General features: G+C 42.3%; 2 protein-coding genes across 19 annotated transcripts in view; one reads left to right on the forward strand and one right to left on the reverse strand.

The window, feature by feature from the left end:
- Ncor1 (nuclear receptor corepressor 1) overlaps nt 1–11,493 on the forward strand; it is a 162,619-nt gene extending 151,126 nt beyond the window's left edge. For all 17 annotated transcript variants that reach the window (XM_038324739.1, XM_038324736.1, XM_038324741.1 and 14 more), the window contains 5 exons: nt 1,157–1,299; nt 5,339–5,392; nt 5,603–5,824; nt 7,061–7,237; nt 8,966–11,493. In XM_038324739.1, the coding sequence (XP_038180667.1) occupies nt 1,157–1,299; nt 5,339–5,392; nt 5,603–5,824; nt 7,061–7,237; nt 8,966–9,153 (784 nt within the window). In that variant the 3' untranslated portion in view covers nt 9,154–11,493. The remainder of the gene's footprint in view (nt 1–1,156; nt 1,300–5,338; nt 5,393–5,602; nt 5,825–7,060; nt 7,238–8,965) is intronic.
- The window catches only part of Ttc19 (tetratricopeptide repeat domain 19), a 32,938-nt gene continuing 25,010 nt past the window's right edge, over nt 10,526–18,453 (reverse strand). For both annotated transcript variants that reach the window (XM_038324757.2, XM_038324756.2), the window contains 3 exons: nt 15,356–15,510; nt 13,716–13,878; nt 10,526–12,931 (listed from right to left, as the gene is read on the reverse strand). In XM_038324757.2, the coding sequence (XP_038180685.1) occupies nt 12,798–12,931; nt 13,716–13,878; nt 15,356–15,510 (452 nt within the window). In that variant the 3' untranslated portion in view covers nt 10,526–12,797. The remainder of the gene's footprint in view (nt 12,932–13,715; nt 13,879–15,355; nt 15,511–18,453) is intronic.

Here is an 18,453-nt window from a genome sequence, read left to right on the forward strand (position 1 = left end):
GATGGTGGCCAAAACTGGGAGAGTCCAGTTTTAAAACAGGTGTCTGTCTAATTCTAAGCTGCTGATGAATTTCTCAGAATTAATTGAATGTACTTGTAGATAACAGAATACATATTGTTATCTCTAGTGAAATGAGGGAGTAAATCATTATGCATTCATATTTTCCCAAATTGAATTTTTATGCACAGGGACCATGTCTTCTTTTTTCCTTTCTTCACAGATAGTTTTTCTGTCTTGATGATGAGTACAAATGACCAGACAGTGTTGTCAGTGATGTGTGAGGGAGGCTAGCAGTGAGATAATGAGATCCTTTGTATTAAAACTCAGCTCCTCTGTTGTTTGTCTTAAAATGATTATAATAGGCAATTTTATGTAGATACTACAGCTATTTTGCTGAAGTCCAACTTATGGGCTAAATATGAGCCTTCGCTGTTTTACAGGTAGGTGTGTTATTAGCATAACTAGTGTACTTAAAAGAATTCCTAGCTTACATAACCAAAAAATCTTGATAAGCTGTTTCTAAGTTTTCCAATTAATACTTTGCCATTTTATTCCTTAAGAATTTGTGCTGACCGCAGCGGTGGTGGCACACATATCTCATTCATCCTAACACTCGGGAGGCAGAAGCAGGTGGAGCTCTGTGAGTCCGAGACCAGCCTGGTCTACAAAGAGAGATCTAGGACCACCGAGACAGAGAAACCCTGTCTCAAAATCAAAACAACTCCCCCCCCCCCCCCCCCCAAAAAAAAAGATTTTTGTGCTGTAGATTAGCCAAGCATATTGGCACATACCTATGATCCCAGCACTGGGGAAGCAGGCAGATCTATCTCTGAGTTCGAGGCTGGCCTGGTTTACTTAGGTCCAGGATAGCCAGAGTTACAGAGTGAGACACTGTCTCAAACAAACAGTAAATAAGTAAATAAACTATGCTGTAGATCATCTTCATTTCAATTCTAATTTTGCTGTTTCATCTTTCAGAGCCTAAAATATTTGACTATTTCCAAACAAGTTTCTGGTCACATCCTGTTTCCCCAAACAGAATAAATAGGTGGTAGCAAACAGAATAAATAGGGAGGCAGTAGTTTTCCAAGTACTCTGTGCCTTTAAAAGGGTTAGGAGTGCATGATCCTAACAGACAGAATTGTATTCCTGACAGGAATGATTCTCGATCACCAGGAAGTATAAGCTACTTGCCTTCCTTCTTCACCAAGCTCGAAAGCACATCACCCATGGTTAAATCAAAGAAGCAGGAAATTTTTCGTAAGTTGAACTCCTCTGGTGGAGGTGACTCTGATATGGGTAAGTGGGATTTCTTTCGTGAACCCCAAAATAAAACACGCATTAACAATGCTATCTCAACGTTGCCTTTTTTATAGTCCTGAGTTTGAAGGTTTTTACAGAGCATCTTGATTCTATACAGTGTTAGCAGATTCACAAATGGTTCCTTCTCAGGAAACAGCCACTCGGGCGTTTCTGAAGCCATCTATCTTCATGGGGAACTAATGCTGGATCTAGGGCACATTTTTCTTTACATAAAGTGACTAAATTAATTCTGCACAGGTTTTTATTGGTGTCTGTCGTGTTTTAAAGCTCTTTTATCTATTTGAGCCATCTCCATAAAACATTTCTTCAAATATTCAAAAACCGTGTTTTTCATGAGCCTTGCCTCTCAGTCCTTTTTCAACAATCACTCTTTACTTACTTTTGTAATTCTATTATCTCACTTTAGTTAGCTTACCTTTGTAATTCAAATAAATATTATCTGTCCTAAGGGTATCATTCTTACTATAGTGTAAGAGTATCTTTCCATTCGCAGCCTGATCAACTAAGGTACACAACTGTGCCTAAAAACAGATGCCAAGGTTTCAGCGGACTCCTCTGAAACCACTCTCTCCTGCCCAGTTTTGAGAATTACTAGTTCTGGGTGTTGGACAGGGTGATTTATTCTTCTTCGTCCTGGTTGTCTTCTAACCGACCAGGAGCTGACAGGCCCTCAAGGGTCTCGGTGCAGTCATGTGGCATGCAGATGCAACTATGGTAATACACTTACTGTGTGCCACACTGCATATGATTATGTCCATTTTATAAATGAGGAAGAAAATGGAGTCAGAGAGGTTCAATAACTGATGGTTACCCAAGAAGTAACACAGCTGGAACTTCAACCCAGCATTCTAACCTGAATCTCTTCTTCCACCGACGTGCTGCCCTTCTAGCAGCTCAGCCCTCAGTCTCCAAGCCTGTTGGAAACTGTCCTGTTAAAGCTGTCTGGCAGCCTCTTGGTTCCCATCAGATCACTGCTGTACTAGTATTTGCACGTCCTCTGTTAGTTACCAGCCTGTTTTGTTTTGAGTCCTGAGACAAGGTTTCTCTGTGTGGCACTGGCTGTCCTAGAACCAGCTCTGTAGACCAGGCTGGCCTGGATCGCCCAGAGATCTGTCATCTGCCCCTACCTCTGCCTCCTGAGTCCTGGGATTAAAGGTGTATGCTACCGCCACTTGCTAGCCAGTCTTAATTAACCAGTAATAGAGAATCTAGAGAGATTTGTCTCTGATCTATGATTTGCTAGTCTCCTGACCCTGTCAGACGAAATTCTGGGCTCTGAAGCTGAACGGCTAGACAGGTGTGTAAATTACATCTCTACTATTCATGATTAATATTCATTACATGCTACTCTCTATTGAATGGTGAGAAAAGGATGAGCCCCACATCACTCATTGAGAACAGACTCCGTCTCTAAAGTATTAAATGTATCTTTCTTTGCTTTTCTTCATTTTAGTACAGCAAATATAGACTTATTATGGAAAAGTGAGCAATAACTCCCAAGAATGGAAGGGGTTTCAAGATAGGAATACCCTGGATTCTCTTTAATTGACAACAGATTGTAGAATGCTAACCAAACTGCCAGATTTACAGAGTGGCCAAGCTACCCGTGTTATCATGAGAAGCACTACATCACAAGCCTATGGTCTCGTTTTCAAGTCTCATCTACTCACAGCCCTAAAGTCACCAAGAGAACAAATCAGTGGCTCCCCACCTCTTAACTTAGAGACACCGTTCCAAGCACACAGACAAACAGGCCAAGGAACAGCAGGCTGTTGGGACCATTCAGTCCCTAGTTTGATCTTACTGGCTAATGGGGAGGAGACTCTTAATAAAGCACGCTGTGAGTTTATGAAGCCCACTGGACAGCTTTTCTGTTGATGTTTTCACACTGTCCTCAGCTAGCTGGTCATTTAACAGGTATTTACTAATCTGACATCTGTTGATGGGAGATAGTGTGTTGGAGTTTTAAGGCCAAAACTAATAAAACTGTGTTAGAGTCTGGGATTATTTTATTTTTCGTGTTTTTGCCTACATGTTTGTGTACTACATGTGCAATGCCTGCAAGGGACAGAGGACTGTGTGTATCCCCTGGGACTGGAGCACAGCTGGCTGTAAGCTGTCGTGAATGCTGGAAATCAAACCCGTGTCCTCTGGAAGAGCACTTAATCACTGAGCCATCTCTCCAGCCCCAAGAACATGGGATTTTTTTTAAATTGTAAGAGTTCTCACTATAGAAAAAGGAATTTATATTAAAAAAAAAAAAAAGTGGTTCTAGGGCACAGCTGAGTCCTTACTGGCAAATAGAGCTGAAAATCCAAAAGCCACCAAGCCAAAGAATCTGCTTCGACTCAGTATCTCAGTATTTGTTCTTGTGGGACAGAACAGTGGTATTCTTTAGCATCCACTTTCCTGGTGGCTGCTGTTATTGCGCCACCTCCCTTTGGCAGAGTTAGTTCTTTTGTTGCTTCAGATCCTGTCTCTTTGGGCCATTTCTGGTTTCCTCAGCTCAACCTGTCCCTTGTTTTCTCCAGGGCTCTCAACACCTTTTCCCTTACACACTGTAATTTGGGGGCATTTAAAACTCAATTTCATACTGAAAACCATTGAATTTGTATTTGTGTCTGACAACTGGCTTTTTTGTTTTGTTTTGGAGACTGTTTCTCTGTGTAACAGCTCTAGCTATCCTGAAACTTGCTTTGTTGACCAGACTGGCATTGAACTGAGAGGTCTCCTGAGAGCTGGGATTAAGAGCATGTGCTGCCACCATCCAGCCCAACTTTGTATTTTATCTAGAGTCCATCGGTCTTTTATAAAACTGAACACCCACTCTGCTCCCCACACCATATGAAGAGAAGGTCCCTGCTCTTCATAACCCGTTGTTCATCTACTCCTTTCTCCTCCTCCTCTGTTAGTCAGGTCTCCAGTGCTTTCTCTTCCATCATTCGTAAGCAATTGCCGCATTTCCTTTAAGACAAGGTTGTCTCACACTGCACCAAGACCATCTGAGGGCTTTTTATGATGGAGGAGAGTTATCTGTCTATGTTTCTTTCATTGGTTAATTAATAAAGAAAACTGCCTTGGCCCTTTAAGAACAGAAAATTAGGTAGGTGGAGTAGACAGAACAGAATTGTGGGAACAAGGAAGTAGAGTCGGGGAGACGCTTCAGGCAGTCTCCATAGTGAGTCTCCATGCTGCTCCTCTCCAAGATGGACGCAGGTTAAGATCTCTCCTGGTAAGGCACCCCTCGTGGTGCTATATAAATTACTAAATATGGGTTAAAGGAAGATGTGAGAATTAGCCAATAAGAGGCTGAAACTATGGGCCAGGCAGTGTTTTAAAAGAATACAGTTTCCGTGTAATTATTTCGGGTAAAGCTAGCCGGGGGCCGGACACAGCCCTGCCGTTTCTTTCTACAGATTGGCTCTCGTTTTCAGGCAGAAGTCTATCTCCCATAGTGTACAGTACTCAAGCACCATTTATTCAGGCACCTGCTTACTTCCAAAATCGTTTTCCCTTTTAACGCTCTCGGCAACAAATAAGAAGGGATAGAAACAACTTATCTAGGTCCTTTCCTCTTGTGGCACAAAATGGTGTTTCTTTTATTCACGTTGCAAATTATAAGTTGTATAACATGTTACCAAGAATTAATAATAATGGATCAAGGCAGAATCTTTTGGTACTTCTCAGGGGTATCTGAAGCCCACACCTTCATCCCTAGGAAACCTGGATTCCTGTTCTGCAATGACTTTTTTCCTGCTTGTATGCACTGCTCTCAGGAATGTAACATCTCTCTCTTGTGAATTCTTATTTGCGTTTTGAGTTTTCTACCTCAAATATGACCTGATCTTTTTTTTTTTATTTCTTAATATTCTCCTGCCCCAAGAAAGGTATTTTCACCTCATTTCCACATAATGAAATGTAAAAAATCAAAGAGTTAATTTTATTCTAGAATTTCTTGAGACTTTGTATCATGATTATCTCATCTCAATTAACCTAAAGATTTGTTTGAATACAGCAGCTGCACAGCCAGGAACTGAGATCTTCAATCTGCCAGCAGTTACAACATCAGGTAAGAGTTCTAAATCCTTGCTGAAGACTGAGCACTACAAAGAAACAGTAGGGAGGACACCGAGTGCTGCATCTCACTGAGCTTTCTCAGCATTGTGCCAGGTGTCTGAGTGCTGAACTTCACCAAGCTGAAGAGCCCAGGTTTTCTTTGTTTCCCTGTGCTATGATCTGCCTCAGAAACAAGCAGCAGTACCCTGCCTTGTCTCCTCAGGTGCAGTTAGCTCAAGAAGCCATTCTTTTGCCGATCCTGCCAATAATCTTGGTCTAGAAGACATCATCAGAAAGGCTCTCATGGGAAGTTTCGATGATAAAGTAGAAGACCATGGTGTGGTCATGCCCCAGCCTGTGGGAGTTGTGCCTGGTAGTGCCAGCACCTCAGTTGTGACCAGCAGTGAGACGCGGAGAGATGAAGGGGACCCATCACCTCATTCAGGTAAGGTTTTTGGTTCAATGCTCTGTTGGATCACTGAGAACTCCTGTGCTGGAAGAGGGTGTTGTTGAATTCACTGGAAGTGGAGCTACCACCATGTGGGTGCTGGGAATTTAACCTGAGGTCCTGGGCAAGAGTCACAAGTGCTCTTAATAACCACTGCACCATCTCTCCAGTCCCAGTGTTGGGTTTTGCTGTGTCATTTATTGTCCTAATAAATATGGCTGAGTCTCAGTGTAGCTGTAAGTCACAGAAGAGACCACAGAAAGGAAGCAAAACCCCACAATGGCAAAGGCATGGGCCACCAGTGCTACCCACCTGGGCTTGATCCCTCGAACCAGCAGGACAGAAGGAAACACTGACACCTGCACCCCTACTCCACACACCTCAGACAAAAGAACTGATTTAAAGATTTGTTTGAACCCACAAAGCCATTGGATGGACGGATATTACTCAACAAGTCTTTTGCAAACACAAGATACATATTGGTGTGAGATCATTTACAACCTATAAATCAAGCCAACAGAAAGAGTATTTATATCAAGTTACCTCGTATGGTTGTTCCCTGTTTTCAGGTAAAACTCTTTCTGTGGCTAAGGAAAGGGGAAAAGCAATGAATGTTCAGTGTTTGCTTCTCCCTTCTATAACTTAAGACATAGTACCTTTGGACAATATCAACTCACTATTCTAGAAAGTGAAGTATTAATTCTGCTCTTCTAATTTTTATTGGTTGTATATTTGTGTTTTTCTTGGCAACTATAGGCAGTTAAAATGATACTGGTTGTGCACAATTGGGGTAGGATAAAACTGCTGGGGCTGAGAGAAAAATGTGCTAAGTGGCTTCTTTAAATATTTAGTATTTAGTCATAGAGCCCAGTCGTTGGAGGAATAGAAAGAGCCAGTGAGACTTGAAGAGTATCTGCTGTAGCCTGTCCTTTACATACTTCCAGTGGCCCAAGTCCTCTACTTGCTCCTTTTAAATTGAGGTGGAGGCAGGGGCAAAGGGAAGCAGATGTTTATTACCATTACCTACCCCGGGAGGCCAGCAGGGTGTCCTTGGTTACCAGTTGAGTTTATAGGTGATGTGCCTGCCTCCACCTCACAGACAGCTCCCTTCGTGCTGCCGCCATGGTGCTTCACTTGGCATTATAACCAGCATTTTGGTAGACATTGTTGCTGTCACTGAGAAGTTAAATTGTTGATCAGTAGTTAATATAGTAACTTGAATTTCACTTTCAGGAGTATGCAAACCAAAACTGATCAACAAATCAAACAGCCGGAAGTCTAAATCTCCTATTCCTGGGCAAAGCTACTTAGGAACTGAGCGGCCTTCTTCAGTCTCCTCTGTACATTCAGAAGGTGATTACCACAGGCAGACACCAGGATGGGCCTGGGAAGACAGGCCCTCTTCAACAGGTGGGGAGTGTTGAGGAGCCTCACTTAACTGATAAAAACGAGATGCATTTTGTGTCAGTACTTTGTTAATATTACCTGCTTGTGAATTCGATGTTATGGCTTGGGCAAGAACTGTAGTTTTCTCTCCTTCCTTCTCTTCCTTCCCTTCCTTTCTCCCTCCTTTCCTTTCGTGTGTGTGTGTGTGTGTGTGTGTGTGTGTGTGTGTGTGTGTGTTTGAGACAGGGTTTCTGTGTAGCTCTGGCTCTCCTCAATCTCACAGAGATCTGCCTGCCTTTGGCTCCTGAATTCTACCACTGCCCAGCAGAACTATAGTTTTCTCTATCATTACTTGGATCTACTTTTCACAGGACCATTTATATTTATGTGATCCATACATTGCCATCTCTGTACTATGCTGGTTGGTAACCAGTAATTGCAAATAAGTCTGGGTTCAGCTCTTCCATGAACTTTTACCCAGATGAAATGTCACCCAAAATGTCTCTCACATTTAGCTTTTACTAAGAAATCAAAATGTTGTAACAAAAGCTAGCATGCCTGTAGGTTTACATCTCCACAAATGTCTCACATGCATGTGTATGTGAACTTTTAAAAACATAACTATCGCGGGTCAGCAAGATGATGAAATGGCTTTACTGTAAAGTAACTGCAGGCCTAATGGCCTGAGTTTAATCCACCTACATAAAGGTGGCAGAGGAGAATCATTTCCCCAAAAGTTGTCCTTTGACCTCCACCTACATTATGGCACAAGCATGCCCAACAAATATCATACACAATATAAACAAGAATTAAATGTTTCAAAAAAATAACCATGTTTTTGAAAGGAAGATTAAAAAATAAGATTGGCGTATCTGCTGTAGATTTTAGAGGTTCAGAGAATTATATTTTTGTTTCCCTTATGCATTCCCCACCCCCAAATCTGAAATGAGACCTTCCTCTGCATGCCTACAATTTCATAGTTATTTTATCTATACACTTCAAGGTCTCTCTTTTCAACCTCTGTTGCCATGTATAAAAGGCTTATGCATTAGTAATCTCCCACAGAAGCAATGCACACATTAGTGGGCAGGTCAGCCTACAACAAAGTGTTCTGTCATTGCATCGTCACACAAATGCCTGGGCCCTCCCACTGGTTCTCTTCTCCCCCTGCTCATACCCCTTCCTGCTTTCCTTCACCCAGCGGTTTTCCTACCTCCTTTGTTCCATTATTTTAGGGAAATAATTTTTTTAATTAGATATTAGGATATTAGGACTTGATAAAATGTATGTTTTATGATTTTGGCTTACAATGATAGGAGGAACTGTGGGGAAAGAACAATTAAGCAATCTAGAAATGGAAAAGAAAATGGTGCTCTTGTTAATGTGTCCAATTTTAAATCCCATACACATTTAAGTCAGCCTGGTGAGACCGTATAGAGGTCACACAGCCTGGCTAAAGCTTCTGGGCACTTACCACGTGCTGAGAACTGCATTTCTATTGGAAAGTTACTAGTATCGCTAGGCTCCCCCAATTAGAGTTTAATATTCAGTAGCTCTCTACTTGGATTCCCCGTGGAGATGCATGATGAGATAGCACAGACTTCTTATCCCTACTACCCATGTGGTTAATTGTGTTATTTATCCTATCAAGGCATCACAAGACCATTTTCTGTAATACTCCTGCTCTGTTCCATCCTATAAATATTGCATTGGACGCTAATGACACTAAAAATCTCATTTTCCTTTTGTCAGGTTCTACTCAGTTCCCTTACAACCCTCTGACCCTGCGGATGCTCAGCAGCACACCACCAACACCAATTGCGTGTGCCCCGTCTGCCATCAACCAAGCAGCTCCTCATCAGCAGAACCGCATCTGGGAGCGGGAACCTGCCCCGCTGCTCTCAGCGCAATATGAGACACTGTCTGATAGTGACGACTGACCTGTGCACAGGAAGAAACTGGCTCTGATTTTAATTGTAGATTAAAAAAATTCTGCCCTCCTATGACTTGTGCCCAGAGACTTCTCAGGAGAGCCAGGGCCACAGATGAAGAAGAAATGATGGAAATTCTTTTGAAAATCAAATGGGGAAAAAAACAAAACCACCCTGCCTCTAATACAGGCAATTCAATGGATTGTAACAGTGGAGGGTTAGGTGTAGAGTTTTTTAAAAGTGGACAATTCCTGTTTGTAAAGGAAACCATGATGTCTTTAAATCACTCTTCTGTAAATAGATGACCTTTTTGCAGTGTATCCCCCTTGCTGTAGTATCTGGTGTACTTAAATTTAAATCAGCACATCAACATTGGGGGTAATTTTTTAAATTTTTTGTCTATCTTTTTAACCCCAGCCTTCTAAAACAACCTCACACAGCACAGTTATACAGTACTGGCTGTCATGGGCATTGTACTTTTGTTTCCTCTAAATTCAACTTTCCTGGTAAATCTTGTGAAAATGTTTAGGTTTTAACACATACCCTGTCATAAAGGCGGAATGAGGTCACAGGGCAGGAGCGCAGAACGTCATTGTGAGTCCAGTGCAGGCTTTGCTTTCATTAGTAGCACTGAAAACAAACTTACTGCATGGGTATGTTAGAGTTCAGTTTTAAAGTTTAAAGGCTTATTTGAGGCATACCTTAATGTTTATGCACAATGGTAATTTAACCATGCCCCTAAGTATTCTGCATTTGATGCAGCCCAACAAAGCTTTTGTTCTGAAATAAATGTGACTATCCTGTCCATAGCTACAGTACATTATTTGTGACTTCAGAGTCTTCGTGTCTCAGGTTTCAAACAAGAAATAGAAACTTTTCTTTACTTTGATACGTATCTGGCTGAGTTAAAAAGATAACAATCTGTACAGAACCTTGGTCTTCCAGGCTTGTTTTATGCTGCATCCTGAACTAACACTGAACACAGTCCTTTCCTGTCTGCATCAGCGCCTACTCTGCTTCTACAGAACACGAGTAAAGTGTTTTCAAGGTGCAAGTAATTTAAAGACTGAATTTTAAATTATGGTACTGGAGGATCACGTTTTTATTAAAAATTACTTGGTGTGTTTTTAGATTTGTTTTCACACAGCTTTATCATGGTGTACATGCTTCTTGCACTGCGTACAGACACTTAGTGGTTTGGGGATAATGCCACTGAGAACTAGACAGGACAAAGTCTCTAGAACCACTGCCTGAGCCCCGCTTAGCATCTGTACCACTGGTTTCTAATTCCCCACCACCACCCTTGTTTATAGATGGAGACACAGGCTCAAATTTGCTCATATAACTTAGCAAGTAATAATAAAGACAGACATTTGAGATCTTAAACTTTAGCCATGCGTGGTAGCGTACACCTTTAATCTCAGCACTTGGGAAGCAGAAGCAGGCAAATCACTAAAAGTATAAGGCTAGCCTGGATTACAAGGTGAGTTCTGGGCCAGCCAAGGCTACAATGAAACAGAATTCTTAACACCTGTTAAGTTTGCAAGTGTCCAAAGTGTCCCTTTCCAATAGTCATGAACATACAGAAGACTAAAGTTTGATTAAAGCCCCCCCCCCCCCCGAAGTTTCAGTCATAGCCTAGAACTTAGTAAGTCATAAATGATGATGAGGACTGACCCTGAGGGTCTTTCACTGTTCCAGGTTGGGTTCAGTTTAGGATAGATCAGCCTAGAAGACTGTTCCATGCTCACCACAATACAGCATGAAATCCAGCATCATTTCTTAGTTCAAAACAACTAGAACAGAATCCTCAGAGTTTACCTAGAGAGGGGGAGGTCTGCCTTACTGTGAGACTAAGGGAGGAAGTCAGCCACAAGTCAAAGTGTAGCATAGCATTTTTTGTGGGCCAACACTATATATATATAAAAACACATGCACATACAACTAAATCACGGTCTTCCAGTAGAGGTAATATTCTGACAATTTTTCCAGTCTATTTAGGGAGAAATTTTATACTACACTTTAAATTTTCATATGCTGTGATTCTGTCTTACATACCCTTATGCCCTGAAAACTCCAGTAACATGGTGTAGTTCAAATGAAATTAAATGTAAATTGTTTAAAGTTGTAATCAGTAAAAGGAGATCAGTCGCTCTGTCTCACTGCCTTTTTTATAACAGTGCAAATGAGTGCTCCCGGCACATGCACCGTGGACCGTCATCTGAGAACTACAGTCTCCCAGCCACACCACAGGACCCGGAGGTGGATCACCACAGAGGATTAAAAATCCTAAGACTTTACTTTTGGTAACTCTGGAATTATGAAATAGTAAAACATTCTCAAACAAAAGGTGACTGAACTCTCTCTCGTTATTCTTCACTGATGGGATCACATTAGCTAGGGAGTAAGTGGTAAATGAGCGTAGATGGAGAATGTCAGAACTCTCCCTGCACAACGTACTATTCTGGTTTACTTCTGAAGATCTGGGCCTTAGAATTTTCCTCTCAGTAAGTTATTTTTCTACGATTCAAAGATTGTTAGAATACATACAATATTGTATAGCCTCTAGTTTATTACGAAGATTCTCCCAGTACAAACATAGGAACCAAAAGCCCATTGGCCAGTCCTGCTCACGTCACCCGTCTCCATGAGGATGCCAACACCACCTGTTCCTTCAGGGCACCCAGAAAACCTATCTTTTCTCTCTCGGGCAGTGGCCATCTGCCAGGCTGTAGAGGTAAAGGCGTCCAATTGTGTATTCTGAGGCAGTGACTAGTAAGTTTTTTACCGCATAACAGTTAATTCATTTTAAGTCATCAGACAAAGAATCTAATTGGTTTCCCACTTAACAGGCATGAATACAGAGACTGCAAAATAGCCAGTGCTGCTAAGTAGGATGCAGGTGAGTGGCTCCACACTGCCAACGGCATGCACCAGTGCTGTCAGTATTGTTACCGGGTTCAGCTCGACACTACTGTGTGACTGTTTGTAAAGGAAGCCCACTGCCCAGACAGGTGACAAAGTGCCTAATTTCCACTTCAGATGTGAATGCTGCTTACTAGAGGCCAACTAGAATTATTATCTTCCCCCATATTAAATTTTGCAATGCTTCAATAAAAGACTATAAAAGAACTCACCAAAATCTTCCTGTGCCATCAGACAAGTAACTTGTTTGCCAGAAATGGATAGAGAAGAGAAAGCAGGAACCAAAATCTTAGGGAAAGTATAATGACCACACCGTGGAGGATGTGGCCACCTAAGAGTCTACTACAGTTTTCACGGACCAGATGGACGGCCTCTCCCACGCTGTACTGGGAAGCGGCACTTCACACCAAGCCCTCATAAGTTACTGTCAGTACAGGGTAGAAGCTGCTGCAACTTTACACACACAAGTAGGGCCAGGCACAGTCCCAGCACTTGGGGGACCGAGGCAGGAGGACTCCAAGTTGGAGGCCCATCTCAAAGTAAACTAAATTTAGAAATAAAAGTGGCAGTGTATACTTGTCCTTCCACGAGGTTGAGTTGAAGAAAGCTGAATTCCAACAATGATTCACACCACCGCTTGGGATCCAGACATGGAAGAACAGTCACTCCTTTGGGCTACCAGAGATTACCCTCTCTACAACAAAATGAACTTACATAGCTTAACAAAATTAAGTCAAAAGTCTACTTTTTCTTGACAGCTCATCCAATTCTTCCCTGATGTGCTGTACAGAAACCTCATCTCTTTTCAGCTCTGCTTGCTTCAGTGCTTCCTGGAAGATCTCTTTTGCTTGTGTGTATCGTTCTAAAATAACCCAAAGAAAGGGGAGAAGAAAATGTGTTTTCAGAGTGACTAAAGAGAACCCACTCCTCGTGAGGATGTGTGTTTGGTTTACTGGGGGCTGTCTCATCATGCGTACTGACAATTAGTTTCGAGAAGATGAACTTAGAGTAGGTGTCAGCTCTAGGTACTTAGTGCTGTGGAATCACTAGTGCCCTTTATGATGGTGGCCTTTCCCTTGGGCAAAGATTTCACAATTGTGGTGTATGCAATAGAGGCAATAACCCCAAGTTTATGGAAACCTGAGTAATACGGACTAGCAGGAAACTGATAGCGCTGAGGACCTGTGCCTGTGAGAACAATGTAAGCGCTACAGAGCCAGAACTGTGTCTAAGCCTGAGAGTATTCTCCACCTTCACGTCTCTGCATGTCGTCGTGCAGAGTTGTGGAAATTGTGTGAAGTAAGCAAGATAGTACTTTAACACAAATGCATTTTCTGCCCTTATTTAGCCAACCTTTTAACTCAGGGCAGTGGCTCTCAACCTTTCTAATTCCTCATGTGGTGGCCCCCAACCACAAAATTACTTCTACTTTCTAACTGTAATTTTGCTACTGATTCGTGATGTAAATCTGTGTTTTCTGGTAGTCTCAGGTGACCCTATAAAGAGGTTTAACCCAACAGGGTCACAACAGTTTGAGAACCACCGATTTAGGGTTTTCTTCATTGCCATTTGCCCTCCCAAAATTGTTTCACGTCAAAGCTCAGCAACGCCTTTCTGAGAAGGTGGTCTGTTTCCGCTCTACCTACCTCTGTGTATCAGGATGGCAGCCAGATTGCTGAGAACCATGTGCAGCTCAGGGTGATTGATCTCTCGTGCCAGGTCTGACGCCTTCTGCATATAGATGTAGGCATCCTCAAAGTGGCCCTGTGCATCCAGAGTAGTAGCCAAGTCACTCATCAGCACAATGGTCTAGAAGAAGAAAAAGCATCCTTTTCTTTACAAATACACCAACACAGAGCATTAACCTGAAGGTTGTTACACTGCACACACAGACACACACACAGTTTTCAACTTTATGAGGATTCCTCAAAATTAGAGGGGCAAACTGCAGGCACCTGTTGATCCACACTCCTACAGACAGTGTCAGTTCCACACTCTGCAGCACTGGGGAGTGCGTCTGCACCTCCCTGCAGCACAGCAGCGTTCCTGCCATGACCGCTGCCCCTGGAGAAACACATCACCTAGACTTCGAAACCGAGAAAGAGGTAGCTGGTGCTCCAAATTTCATTCAGGCTATCTGAATTAAGTCCTAAACATTCCATGTTCACTCTCATTTGTTCTATATGGTGGGCTGCAGGCATTCAGACAAAGCATCTACTCTTTACCCGAAGAATGTATTTTGCCAGAAGAAGAGATGAACTAAATTCTGCATTTAGTATTCTAACAAGGCTTTGTTTTGCCTGCTTTGATAAACCATATAAAGTTCTGTAATAGTGGTCTTAAAAGTTGTTTTTTAAGGACTATAGCCATGGATCAGTGGTAGAACCCTTGCCTTGAATTTATGAGAACCCAGGGTTAATCCCTAGTCCTGCCAAAAAGAAAAAAAAAAATTAAAGTCCCTATTTCCTCACCTCCCACAGTAACACAGGAGGCAAAGATACTCATTAACTAACATTTACTTACAAGGTTCTGACTAGTATGGATGACAGTTCTGTAATGCAGTGGTTATGGTACTGCTTCTTGTTTGTTTTTGGTTTTTAGAGACAGGGTTTCTCTGTGGCTTTGGAGCCTATCCTGGAACTAGCTCTTGTAGCCCAGGCTAGCCTCGAACTCACAGACAGCCACCTGCTTCTGCCTCCCGAGTGCTGGGATTAAAGGTGTGTGCCACCACGGTCTGGCTATGGTATTGCTTCTAATTGGTGTGTGGAGATTCAGGTCAGGGGTAGAGCACTTGCCAGTACAAAGCCCCTGGGTCTACTCCCCAGCAATAAGATTCTCACTAGGAGTCTGTGTCCCCTGTGATACATGAGACTGCATATTCTGAAGCTTTGGAAGCACACACTTGGTTAGACCTGTCCTGTATAAAGACTGCTGTGTAAACCACCATGGCTCATATAAAAGGGTCTACACAGAGCCAGTGACTGACCAACAATATCAAACCCTCCTTGAAGCAATAGTGAGCCGGTGGAAAGAAAGTGTGCAGACTGCATGTAAACCTTATACCCTCACCACTGTTCAGCCTGGCCACACTGGTAACTGATCCTAGGCTCTGGATCTAGAGCCTCACCGATGCTAGACAAGCTCTCTACCACTCTTCCCATCTCTCATTTTAAAATGGGATCTCACTAACTTGGCCACAGCCTTGAGCCTGTGACCTTAAGGCCCATCTTCAAAGCTGCACCACCAGGCAGCTTTTCTATTCCTCAGAACGGCCTTCCTCCTTTACCTGTGGGTGTCTTTCTCCTTGTATTTCTTGACAAATCTGCAGGGCTCTTTCATACATTCTTTGTGCCTGTGATAGCTGCCTGGAGAATAGCAGATAGCGTGCACAAGAGTCCAAGCACATGCCAAGGAGGAGGTAGGTATTGGCTTTCTCTTCCACTAAGAAAGGAAGAAAAGCATCGTGAGAACGTAATGATTATTTACAAAGGTGACAAAAGAAGCCAATCTACTTCTTCATTGTGGCCACCAGACTCCACTGAATGCTTCAGTCCTAACTACAGGAAACTGTTTGGATGGGCCAATGAGATGACAAAAAGACAATTAGGCTACCTGAGGTCATGGAACACCCACCCCATCTTGACTAGATCAAGGAGTTCACAGATCTGCTCAAATATTGAATATTTTAAATCGGTAACTAGTAATCAGAAAAGATTAAGTAGCTGGGCTTGGTGGCACACACCTTTAATCCCAGTACTTGGAAGGCAAAGGCAGACAGATCTCTGTGAGTTCAAAGCCAGCCTGGTCTACAGAGTGAGTTCCAGGACAGTCAGGGCTGTTACAGGGAGAAATTGTGATTCAAAAGAAAATAAATGATGATTAGGATAGATTTAAAGTAGAATGACTTAACAATAGATAAAAGAATAATAAAAATTAGAGTATAAGAAAAATTGCAGTAAGAAACCAAGAATACTCAGAATTCTGTAATGGTCACAAGTCAAATTTAGTCTCAAGTCAGACTTAAAGGACATAATCCAATTTTCAAAGAATAGGGGCTGAGCACCAACAGAACTGACTACAAACTTCACACACCTGATATCACCTGAGGAGCACGAAGAGCAGATCTAGAAAACAGTGCCCAGCATCAGCTTTTTACAAGACCTCAAAACAATGTTGAGACTGATGAGTGAGAGTGAGTCAGAGTCCACAAAGAACTTGGAGCCGTGGGCTTTTGTTTGTTTTGTTTACTCCCTATAGCCTAGGTTGGCCTCAAACTTCCATCAATCTTCCTGCCTCAGCCTTCCCAGAGACTTGTGGGAGTAACTTCTCTCCTTTTCTTCTGTAAGTTCCAGGGAGTAAACCAAGATTTTAAGCAATTGCCTTTACCTTCTGAGTTATTTCATTGTCCCCAAAGGACTTTTTCAAGAAAAAAAATTAATTATTTTTATTTTATTTATGTATATGGGTGGTTTGCCTACATGGTCATGTATGTGCATCACCTCCAGAGGCAAGAAGAACCCCTGGAGCTCAAGTTATAGACCTGTGGCTGCTGGGAATGGAACCCAGGTCCTCTGGAAAAGTAGGCAGGGCTCTTAACCACGGAGCCAACTGTACAGCCCCATGAAATTATTTATTGAAACATGATTCTCTGAAATATAGGAATTGCTGAAGTTAGACAAGTAAAAAAATCAGATAGTTTAATAAAAACTGAGTAAGAAGTTCAGGCCATTTAGAGCCCAGAGGGACATTTGAGGAGCATATTTATTTTTCTAAACTTTAATTATATATTCCATATATTACTTCTAATCACAGAAAAACATATGCTACTTAAAGTCAGTATATGAAGAAGCCAAGATTTGATATAAAATATAAGCAAAGAGAATTCTCAAATGCACAGGGTACAAGAACAGCTTATTCATATACTACCTTAGCGTAGGAAAGTGGGTTAAACAAGAATCTAAGTGCTACAATAACAATCTACATCTATAAAGTAAGTAAGTATAGAAATTCCATCAGTAGATTATCTCTAAGAAGACTTGAGCACGGCAGTCCCTCCCTAGCTCCCACCCAACCCTGCCATAGTCTGAATGTAACTGGCTCCCACAAGCTCTAGGAAGTAGCACTGTTAGGAGGTGTAGTTTAGTTGGAATAGGTATGATTTTGCAGGAAGTGTGACACTGTGGGGGTGGGCACACATATTGAGGTCTTGAGCCACACCCAGTGTCTCAGTTCACTTCCTGTTGCCTGTGTATCAAGATGTATAACTCTTGGCTCTTTTCCAGCACCATGTCTGCCTGCACACTGCCATGTCCCACCACAATAATAATGAACTTAACTTCTGAACGGTGAGCCACCCAATTAACCAATTAAATGTTTTCTTTGATAAGAGCTGCTGTGGTCATGGTGTCTCCACACCCAGGAAACACAGGAAAGTATACAGAACTACAGCTGTCTGGCTACGGAAAATCCTGAATTTCTGCTATACTGAAATTTACCTTAGTCAGCTGAGGTCATCTTCAGCACTTCCTGGAACACAATGGTAGAGGAGAAAAGCAGACTCTAAGAAGACACTTATTTTCAAGAATATGACTGAGTATTTCTACTGGGCATAGCTGAGCTCCCAAGGGCCACAGTTAGGAATTATCTAAAACCCCAAATGGAAAATATGGGAGCCCAGTTTCTGTTACCTCTGTAAATGGTCTGAGGACCTATGAAGGCCTAACTTGTGCAAAACCGAGAGCCAGATCTGAAATCCTCACATCATACACAGCATACCCCACATGTACAATATAAGTATCTACACTGCATAGACATATCACCAACATACTGTCAGTGTTCACTATGTCTTTCCTCCATTGGAAAGTCAGCTCCCAGAGGTCATATGTTGTAGAATGTTATTTTAAGGTATGTTGACTTTTGTTTATGCAGCAATTGTTTAACTCTATGAAGCTGTGATTCTTTGCCTGTCTAAAACATCTGATGGTCCAATAAAGAGATGAATGGCCAATAGCGAGGCAGGAGCAAGGACAGGCAGGGTTGGCAGGCAAAGAGAATAGAAGGAGAAATCTGGGAAGAAGAAGAAGAAGCAAGAGAACAAAGAAAAGAGGACATCAGGGGCCAAGCACCCCGCCAGTCATGGTGTAAGACTGAACAAAGACATTAAAGAAGTAAGAAAAGGAAAAAGCCCAGAGGCAAAAGGTAGCTGGGAAAATTTAAGAAAAGCTGACTAGCAGCAAGCCTAGCTAAGGTCAGGCATTCATAACTAAGAATGAGACTCCATTAGGCTAGGTGGTGGGCCCCCCAAAGAGTAAAAACAACCACACCAGTCATGATTCTGTAGCAGCTCAGTTGCCTACAGAGTGGCTGGCTCTAATTTCTTTAGTA

Source organism: Arvicola amphibius, chromosome 4 (genome assembly GCF_903992535.2).
Source record: "Arvicola amphibius chromosome 4, mArvAmp1.2, whole genome shotgun sequence".
Taxonomy (NCBI): Eukaryota; Metazoa; Chordata; class Mammalia; order Rodentia; family Cricetidae; genus Arvicola; species Arvicola amphibius.